This window comes from Mobula hypostoma, chromosome 3 (assembly GCF_963921235.1).
Source record: "Mobula hypostoma chromosome 3, sMobHyp1.1, whole genome shotgun sequence".
In the NCBI taxonomy this organism is placed as follows: Eukaryota; Metazoa; Chordata; class Chondrichthyes; order Myliobatiformes; family Myliobatidae; genus Mobula; species Mobula hypostoma.
Genome location: NC_086099.1, coordinates 94,829,210 through 94,839,766, shown reverse-complemented (window position 1 = coordinate 94,839,766; position 10,557 = coordinate 94,829,210). Strand labels below are relative to the sequence as shown.

The 10,557-nt window shown below is 46.0% G+C and overlaps 1 protein-coding gene across 1 annotated transcript in view; it reads left to right on the top strand.

The window, feature by feature from the left end:
• The first annotated feature begins 526 nt into the window (after positions 1-526).
• coq2 (coenzyme Q2 4-hydroxybenzoate polyprenyltransferase) overlaps positions 527-10,557 on the top strand; it is a 33,519-nt gene continuing 23,488 nt past the window's right edge. Inside the window, exons 1-2 of the mRNA XM_063043464.1 lie at positions 527-2,145; positions 2,934-3,100. Of these exons, the coding sequence (XP_062899534.1) occupies positions 1,938-2,145; positions 2,934-3,100 (375 nt within the window). The 5' untranslated portion in view covers positions 527-1,937. The remainder of the gene's footprint in view (positions 2,146-2,933; positions 3,101-10,557) is intronic.

Sequence of the window (10,557 nt, the reverse complement as noted above, 5' to 3'; positions counted from 1 at the left end):
GCCTTCACACTCATACTGCCCCTCTCCTCAAATAACAACACAAAATGAATACCAAACCTTCCTTGCCTCGTCCGTTTGCCTCGTCGGGCAGTGAACCGCGGAAGATTTAAAAGGAACAGAGCCTCATATAGCGGGCAGCGGAGTGCCGCCACCCGCAAACTCCGCTGCCCGCTATATGAGGCTCTGTTCCTTTTAAATCGCTTGCGCAGTCCCGCCTCTCAGTGCTGACTGCACTGTTTGCAACAGTGACTTTTCTATTGCCCATGGTGGGTTAAAATGTAAAAGACATGTTGAGGTGAGTTTAACAGGTGTCATTTGTTCATTAGCGTAGCTAACGTTATTTAAACTAGCTGGCTAGCTGCTAAGGAGCTACGCTATTGATGTCCTACGTGATGAGGCCAAACTCCCTGTAGACTTACTTAAAGTTGTAATAGAATAAACATGATAATATAAGTACATATTTTAATGTCACATTTTCTACATATACCCAACTTGGTTCACAGATTAGATAAAAATCACTAAACAAAGTATTACATACACCCTTGGAGGTCGACGGGGGGCAGGGGTGCTACCTCCTTGAAATGAGTTTTTGCAGGGTGGGATGTCTGCAAGAGTCTACTGTAAAAGTTGGGGACACTGTTCTTATGCAGCAAGTAAATGTGGACAAATTCACCACACCTTTCAACACCCTACAGGGTGGTGAGGCAAACAGGAAATCAAGTGGTAATTGAATCTCCAATTGGAGTGCAGTATGCAAGCAAAACCACATATGTAAAAAAGTTCAACTCGGGAGACTTCTGACAAACAGGAGGAAATTCAAGGATTTGACAATGAGGTACCGGGACAAGAGGACAGATAAAGACAAGCTCAGGTTCACAGTAAGCAAAAGTCATTACCAGATATTGAAAGCAAAGATAGAGAGACTTCAAAAACACCCTCTGAAGTTTAACAATTTTGTATCGAAGTAGAGCTTTCAGTTGTGGGTTTTGAAACGAGAACTGTTAACATGAAGTTTTCAGTTCTAGAGTTATCATTAAGTTAAAATAGAAAATGTGTTGGTTATAGTCATGAATTGAGAGAATATGTGTGTTGAAATGGTTAAATCAGTGAGTTGAATGTGGTCTAAAACATTTCTCAGGAAAGGAGCGATGTCATGTATTGAAATGGTAAGATCAGATAATGTAGTTTGACACTTGTCAAGTACAGTGATGATCTTCTCCACGGATTGTCACCTTGTCGTAGTGGAGAAGCTTGTGTGGTCCTGTGATCCTGAGAGCGATGCCGTCTGGAGCTATGCTCCTGGTAGGGTCACCCACGGCGGTAAGGTCGGGGGTGAGGTCCCTGACAAAGAACAATCCGACCAAGACCTCAATGGTGGAACAGGCAGACGAAGTTACTTCGAACTCAATGACTGTGAAGGCAGATGAAAGCTGCAACAAATCCATCAGCTCCAATCGTCGTGGTTTCCATGCTATTGGAATCAGTTGGTTGATTTGTGAAGTATCGTGTGCTTCTTGGAGTGCAACATCTAGTACACATTAAACAAATATATGCACAGGAATCTTCGCTCTGCGGACTACTTCTTCAGAATGAAGACCATCATCCAAGGGATAGCCACGACGACGACGGTGATGATGTCATCAGTCTGAGACAGACAACCGTAATGTGTGGGAGCGTGAGAGCGAGAATGAGAAATAGACACCAGTGCATGAAGCGTTGAGTCATGATAGATGCACTGTCTAATTCAGTAATAAGACAGGTTGCAAATACACAACACCCACCATCTCTGATTTCTCAAAAGCCCTGCAGTGCGCGGCCATTGGCTTTTGCGGAAGCACGCATGCGCAGCGGCTGACCTGGGGAAGGAGCGATGGTGCGCTGCGGGGCCGGAGACCGGTACTGACACACGCTTGGGGCGCCTCGCTGAGCCGCTGGCGATGCTGAGGTGCGCCGGGCCACGCCGGTTGCTGACGGCTGCGAGTCGTGGCCGCTGGCCGGTGGCGGCCGCGTGTGATCGGCGGGCCCGCGCGCCGCCGGCTTCCCACGTCAGGAGGAGCGGCGGCCTATCAGCGGCGAGGTTGGTGGGGCTGACGCCGCCGCTCGTGCAGCCTTACCTGAAGCTGATGCGGGTGGACAAGCCCACCGGTAAAGCGGGGAAAGGGCCGCCGAGGGTGGCGGAGAGAGTGATGTGGGAGGCTCATAACAGCTGGAGGGTGCTGACACCTGCAAGGCCGTGAGAAGGGGTGGAGTAAATGGATGGGGAGAGGCTGGGACCTTTTCAGGGATCGTTACTGATGCCAGCCCGGAGATCAACTCAACTCTGGGGGGTCCACACCGAACAGAATGCAATTTCCCCATTATTGTAAAAGCGAAGTCCCACTGACACAGGAAACCTGAAATAGACAGACAGATGAGAGCAGGTGCAACCTGCCAAATCACTTGCAGATCTGTCCTCACGGTTGAATAATTAGAATGAACTACACAAACTTTTTAAATGGTGTAAGGCGTGTAAGGATTTTACAACACAGTCATCTGAACTAGTCGATACCAGCAGTCCATGTACTTCTTTCCACTGAACTTTTCTGCATTTCATGTTCTTCATTTGCTTTTATGACTTCCATTTTAAATTATTTTGATCAAAAGAAATGTGTAAAACCTCATTATAATTTGATTCTGTAATGAATCAGTGGGAATCGCTGTAATGATTCAGTGAGATCTCTTGGTCCAACTGAAAGAGTAGATTGAATTTCATTTAATTATCGCTTTTGAAAGATCACACCTCTGCTTCAGATTGTTGGATTAGATGTTTAGAGTGAATCCTGTAGCATGCTGTTTATAATAATGTTAGAATTAACATCCTTTCTGCAATTTTAATTTAGTAACATTGCATTGGCAATCAATAAGTTTTAATTTCTTGTAATTTAATATTTTAGGGACCTGGTTGTTGTATTTGCCTTGTACCTGGAGTATTGGTTTAGCAGCAGAGCCAGGATGCCTTCCGGATTTGTCCATGCTGACCCTTTTTGGAACGGGGGCACTGTTAATGAGAGGAGCTGGGTGTACAATCAATGACATGTGGGATAAAGACATAGATAGAAAGGTAACTTATCTGCTCGAACACACTCTAAGCTGCTTGTGTAATACGCTTTTCATAGTTTATATTATTTTAAGAAAAGTGCCCATTTCAGAGCATATACTTGCTTTTTGTTTTGCATAATCCTTCGGCAGTATTATAAGACCATAAGACGTAGGAACAGAATTCGGCCATTCAGCTCATCGAGTCTGCTCCACCATTCCATCATGGCTGATCCTGGATCCCACTTAACCTCATACACCTGCCTTCTCGCCATTTCCTTTGATGCCCTTACCAATCAAGTTCTGCGTTAAATATACACACAGACTTGGCCTCCACTGCAGTCCATGGCGGAACATTCCACAGATTCACTACTCTGTCTTAAAAAAAATTTCCTCCTTACCTCTGTTCTAAAAGGTTACCCCTCAATTTTGAGGCTGTGCCCTCTAGTTCTGGATACCCTCATCATAGGAAACATCCTCTCCACATCCACCCTATCCACTCCTTTTAACATTCAGTAGGTTTTAATGAGATCCCCCTGCGTTCTTCTGAATTCCAGTGCAGTACAGGCCCAAAGCTGCGAAACACTCCTTATAAGTTAACCCCTTCATTCCCAGAATCATCCTTGTGACCCTCTTCTGGACCCTCTCCAATGACAACACATCCTTTCTGAGATGTGGGGCCCAAAACTGTTAGCAATACTCCAAATGCAGCCTGACTAATGTCTTATAAAGGCTCAGCATTATCTCCTTACTTTTATATTCTATTCCCTTGGAAATATTTTCTCATGAGTCTCCAAGTACCTCAAAACCTCATCCTTAATAATAAACTCCAACACTTTCCCCACCACTGAGGTTATGCTAACTGGCTGATAATTTCCTTTATTTTGCCTTCCTCCCTTAAAGAATGGAGTGACATTTGCAAATTTCCAGTCCTCCGGGACTATGCCAGAATCATGTGATTCTTGAAAGGTCATCACCAATGCATCCGTTATCTCTTCAGCAACCTCTCTCAGGACTCTGGGATGTCATCGATCTGGCCCAGATGAATTATCCACCTTAAGACCTTTCCATTTGCCTGGCACTTTTTCCTTTGTAATAGCAACGGCACTCACGCCTGCTCCCTGACACTCGCGGACTCTGGCACACTGCTAGTGTCTTGCACAGTGAAGACAGATGCGAAGTACTCATTAAGTTCATCTGCCATTTTTTTGTCCCCATTACAACCTCAACAGCATCATTTCCCTGTGGTCCAATATCAACTCTTACTTCCCTTTTACTCTTTATATAATTGATAAAAAGTCTTTCAGTACCCTGCTTTATATTAATGGCTAGTTTCCCCTCATATTTTATCTTTTCCCTTTTTGTAGCTTTTTGTTGGATTTTAAAAGTTTCCCAATCATCCAACTTCCCACTCAGTTTTGCTACTTTATATGTTCTTTCTTTGGCTTTTATGCAATTCTTAACTTCCCTTGTCAGCCATGGTTGCCTACCCCTGCCATTTGAGAACTTCTGTGGGACATATCTATGCTGTGCCTTGTGAACTATTCACAGAAACTTCAGCCACCTCTACTCTGCCGTCATCCCTGCCAGTATCCTCCGCCAAACCACGTGACAAGCTCCTCTCTCATGCTTCTGTAATTCCCTTTATTCCATTGTGATACTGATACATGTGAGTTATGCTTTTCCCACTCAAATTGCAGTATGAATTCAATCATATTATGATCACTGCCTCCTAAGGGTTTGTTTATGTTAAGCTTCCTAATGAAATCTGGGTTATTACACAACACCCAATCTAAGATAGCCTTTCCCCGAGTAGGCTCAACTACAAGCTACTGTAAAAAGCCATCTAGTAGAAACTTATAAAAATACTAAAAGAGAAAAGCCATCTCGTGGGCCTTCAACAAATTCCCTCTCTTATGATCCAACACCAACCTGATTTTCCCAATCCTCTTGCATATTGACACTTACAACACGCTGGAGGAACTCAGCAGGTCAGGCAGCATCCGTGGAAACGATCAGTCAACGTTTTGGGCCAGAACCCTCCATCAGGACTGTAGAGGGAAGGGGCAGAGGCCCTATGAAGAAGGTGGGGGGAGGGTGGGAAGGAGGAGGCTGGTAGGTTCCAGGTGAAAAACCGGTAAGGGGAAAGATAAAGGGGTGGGGGAGGGGAAGCAGGGAGGTGATAGGCAGGAAAGGTGAAGAAGGAATAGGGGAAAACACAATGGGTAGTAGAAGGAGGCGGAACCATGAGGGAGGTGATAGACAGCTGGGGGAGGGGGCAGAGTGAAATAGGGATGGGGGAGGGAATTACCGGAAGTTGGAAAATTCTATGTTCATACCAAGGGGCTGGAGACTACCTAGACGGTATATGAGGTGTTGCTCCTCCAACCTGAGTTTAGCCTCATCATGGCAGTAGAGGAGGCCATGTATGGACATATCCGAATGGGAGTGGGAAGCAGAGTTGAAGTGGGTGGCTACCGGGGGATCCTGTCTGTTGTGGCAGAGGGAGCTGAGGTGCTTGATGAAGTGGTCCCCCAATCTGCGTTGGGTTTCACGACACTTCACTTGTGAGTCTGTTGGGGTCATCTATTGCATCCGGTTCTCCCGGTGCGGCCTCCTCTACATCGGTGAAACCCGACGCAGATTGGGGGACCGCTTCATCGAGCACCTCCACTCTGTCCGCCGCAACAGACGGGATCTCCCAGTAGCCACCCACTTCAGCTCTGCTTCCCATTCAGATATATTCATACATAGCCTCCTCTACTGCCATGATGAGGCTAAACTCAGGTTGGAGGGGCAACACCTCATATACCGTCTAGGTAGTCTCCAGCCCCTTGGTATGAAAATAGAATTCTCCAACTTCCGGTAATTCCCTCCCTCTATCCCTATTTCACTCTGCCCCTCCCCCAGCTGCCTATCACCTCCCTCATGGTTCCGCCTCCTTCTACTACCCATTGTGTTTTCCCCTATTCCTTCTTCACCTTTCCTGCCTATCACCTCCCTGCCTCCCCTCCCCCACCCCTTTATCTTTCCTCTTACTGGTTTTTCACCTGGAACCTACCAGTCTTCTCCTTCTCACCCTCCCCCACCTTCTTTATAGGGCCTCTGCCCCTTCCCCCTACGGTCCTGACGAAGGGTTCCGGCCCAAAACGTTGACTGATCGTTTCCATGGATGCTGCCCGACCTGCTGAGTTCCTCCAGCGTGTTGTGAGTCCTGACGAAGGGTCTCGGCCTGAAACGTCGACTGCGCTTCTTCCTATAGATGCTGCCTGGCCTGCTGCGTTCACCAGCAACTTTGATGTGTGTTGCTTGAATTTCCAGCATCTGCAGAATTCCTGTTGTTTGTGTTGTGAGTGTTGCTTTGACCCCAGCATCTGCAGAGTATTTTGTGTTTACTCTTGCATATTGAATTCCCCTATTACAATTCTAACAATGCTCTTACTACATGCATTTTCCGGATCCTTTTGCAATCTGAACCCCATATCTTGGCTACTATTTGGAGGCCTACATATGATTCCAATAACGGTTTTTACCCTTGCAGATTCTTAACTCCACCCACAAAGTTTCAGCATTCTCTGACCCTATGTCACCTCTTTCTAAAGATGTAATTCCATCTCTTACCAACAGACCTACACCACTGCCTGTGCCTTCCTGCCTGTCCTTTCGATACAAAGTTTATCCTTTGATGTTAAGTTCCCAACTATAGCCTTCAATCAGCCGTGACTCAGTGATGCCTACAGCGTCATACTGACCAATCTCTAATTGCACCATGAGTTTGTCCATCTTATTCCGAATGCTATGCACATTTAAATACAGCACCTTCAGTCCTGCATTCTTCGCTCTTTTGAATTTTGTCTCTGTGGTACAATTTAACTTACTGCTCTGTATACAATTTTTTTTATTTATTAATTTACGGGATGTGGACGTCCCCAGCTAAGCCAGCATTTATTGCCCATCCCTAGTTGCCCTTGAGAAAGTGGAGATGAGCTGCCTTCTTGAACCGCTGCAGTCCCTGAGGTGTAGGTGTACACCCACAGTGCTGTTAGGGAGGGGAATTTGTTGATTTTGACCAAACGAAAATGAAGAACAGTGATATGTTTCCAAGTCAGGATGGTGAGCGACTTGGAGAGACATTTCCAAGTGGTGGTGTTCCCAGGTAACTGCTGTTTTTGTCCTTCTAGATGGTAGTGGTTGTGGGTCTAGAAGATGCTGCCTTAAGAACTTTGGTGTGTTGTTGCAGTACATCTTGTAGATAGTACACACTGCTGTAACAGTTTGTCAATGGTGGAGGGATAGGATGCTTGTGGAAGAGGTACCAATCAAGTGGGCTGCCTTGTACTGGATGGTGTCGAGCTTCTTGAGTGTTGATGGAGCTGTACTCATCCAGGCGAGTGACAAGTATCCCATTACACTCCTGACCTGAGCCTTGTACGTTTGTAGATGGTGGACAGGCTTTGGGGAGTCAGGAGGTGACTTACTAGCCTTTGACCTGCTCTGGTAGCCACGGTGGTTATATGGCTAGACCAGTTCAGTTTCCTGTCAATGGTAACCCCCAGGATGTTGATAGTAGGGGGATTCAGTGATGGTGATGCCACTGAATGTCAAGGGATGATGGTTAGAGCCTCCCTTGTTGGAGATGGTCATTGCCTGGCACTTGTGTGGCTCGAATGTTACTTGTCACTTGTCAACCCAAACCTGGATATTGTCCAGGTCCTGCTGCATTTGGGTATGACCTGCTTCACTATCTGAGGAGTCACAAATGGTACAGAACATTGTGCAGTCATCTGCGAACATCCCCACTCCTGACCTTATGATGGAAGGTTATTGATGAAGCAGCTGAAGATGGTTGGAACTCCTGCAGTGATGTCCTGAGGATGAGATGATTGACCTCCAACCACCACAGACATCTTCCTTTGTACCCAATCATTGGCTTGTCCTTCCTTAAATTCATATTACACCATCATTTATTTGTAAACCTGCCGACTCATCCTCAGCTCTATTATATTGGTTCCCATCCCCCTGCTATATTAGTTTAAACCACTCCCAATAGCTGTAGCGACCTGAGGGGGATATTGGTCCCCCTCAGATTCAAGGGCAACCCATCCCTTTTGTACAGGTCACACCTGCCCCAGAACAGGTACAAATTATCCAGAAATCTGAATCCCTGCCCCCTCCCCCGCTCCAAATCTTCAGCCACACATTTATCTGCCATCTCATTCTATTCCTATCCTCATTGTCGCTTGGCAAAGGCAGCAATCCAGTGATTACATACTTGAAGTCCTACTCAGCTTCCTTCCTAATTCCCTGTATTCTATTTTCAGGACCTCTTTCCTTTTCTACCTTTTTCTACCAATATGTACTATGACTTCTGGCTGCTCACCCTCCCTTTTCAGGATATTGTGGACGTATTCAGAAACATCTTGGACCCTGGCACCTAGGAGGCAAACTACCATCTGTGTTTCTTTTTCACATCCACAGAATCATATATCTGTCCCCCTAACTATAGAGTGCCCTTTTACTGTCATCCTCTTCTGTTCCCTACCCTTCTGAACCACAGGGCCAGAGTCAGTGCCAGAGATACGGTTGCTGTTGCTTCCCCCCCGGGTAGGTCATCCCCTCACTACAGTACTCAAAATGGAGTATTTATTATTGAGGGGGACAGTCACAAGGGTGCTCTCCACTGTCTGATGTTCACCCTTCCCACTCCTGACAGTCACCCATTTATCTGTCTCCTGTAGCCTTGGGGTGACTACCTCCCTGTAGCTCCTATCACCTCTTCACTTTCCCTAACAGGCCGAAGGTCATCTCTTAGAAATCCCATATCTTGACACCCAGGACAGAAAACTGGCATACCCTCTATTTTCTCAAGAGTTAAATAAGAAATAAAGAATGAACTTTCCTTCTTACCTTGCTCCTGCCTGTTCTTGCTGAAGCCCTGTTGAGCCAAAGCCTTACTACTCTGACTCAGACCACTCCCACAATGACCACTCCACTAGACAGTACCCCTCTTTTATAGAGACTGGGTTTTTAAAGCTCTTCGCCAGACTTGCGCAGGAATGCTTCTACTGTGTCTCTGCAGTACTCCAAATAAAAGAACGCTGTAACATTATAAATATAGAACAGGGCTTGAATACTAAGGGGAAACTAACAAAAGGAAATGGATTACAGGTTAGGTGGGCGGTAAAGCTAGGAGAGATGTTTTTAGGACAGAAGGTGAATAGTCTCAACTCAGAAGCGGTGGTGTTCAAGGGAGACACAAGACTACAGTTGCTGAAATCTGGAGCAACACCAATCTGCTGGAAGAACTCAGCAGGTGAAGCAGCATTGGTGGGAGGAATGAAGTTGCTGACATTTTGTGCCAAAACCCTGAATCAGAACTTGACGCAGGGTTTTGGCCCGAAATGATGCCTATTTCTTGCCTCCCACTGGTGCTGCTTGACCTAATGAGTTCTTCTAGCATATTGTGGAAGACTTGAGACATGTTACGTACTTGATTGGAGGGTTGGGGATTCATTCCAATTAGGGATTGATTAAGAAAGGAATGGATTGGTTCTGTTTGATAACAAGCAGATATTGGAGGGAGAGTAGGATCGATCTGAGAGAAGTTTGATGTCCTGGATTCAAAAATCTAATCATGGTTTTGTGCTAATCTTGAAGCCAGTTGAAACTAAGTGCCCTCTTCTTGTTCATCATCCATATCTCTCAATTCCTTTAATTTTCATGTGTCCATGTTAAACTCCACCAAACTGCCTAATTTCACTACTGCTCCTGGTAACTATTCCAGAAACCTAACAAACTGCATTCTAAAAAAAACAACTTGCCTCCTTTAAACAGCAACAACCCCCCAAAGCATCTTTCCTAGTGTATGATATTTCTTCCTGGAGAAATCTCATTATTTAAGAAGAGCTCCTATCAGGACTCCCCTTAGCCTCTGATGTTCCAGGGAAGGGGTTCCCAATCGTTTCTTATGCCGTGGACCTCTACCATAACTGAGGAATCTGTGAACCCCAAGTCGGGACCTCTCGCCTCTGCCCTAGGGAGAACAACTGCCATGGTAGCGTAGTGGTTAGTGCCATGCTATTACGTCTCAGGCCGTCAGAGTTTGGAGTTCAATTCTGGCATCCTCCGTAAGAGGATATATCCTTTGTATATTCTTCCCGTCTGCTTGTGGGTTTCCTCTGGGTGCTCCACTTTCCTCCCACAGTCCAAATTCATGGCAGCTAATAGGTTAATTGTCCTGTGATTAGACTAGGGTTAACGAAGGGTCTCGGCCTGAAATGTCAACTGTACCTCTTCCTAGAGATGCTGCCTGGCCTGCTGCGTTCACCAGAAAATTTGATGTGTGTTGCTTGAAATTCCAGCATCTGCAGAATTCCTCGTGCTAGGGTTAAATTAGTGGCTTGCCAGGCGGAGCGTCTCAGTGGGCCAGAAGGGCCTGTTCTACCTTCACTATTCTTCGATTCTTCTCTCAGTAAATAGTGA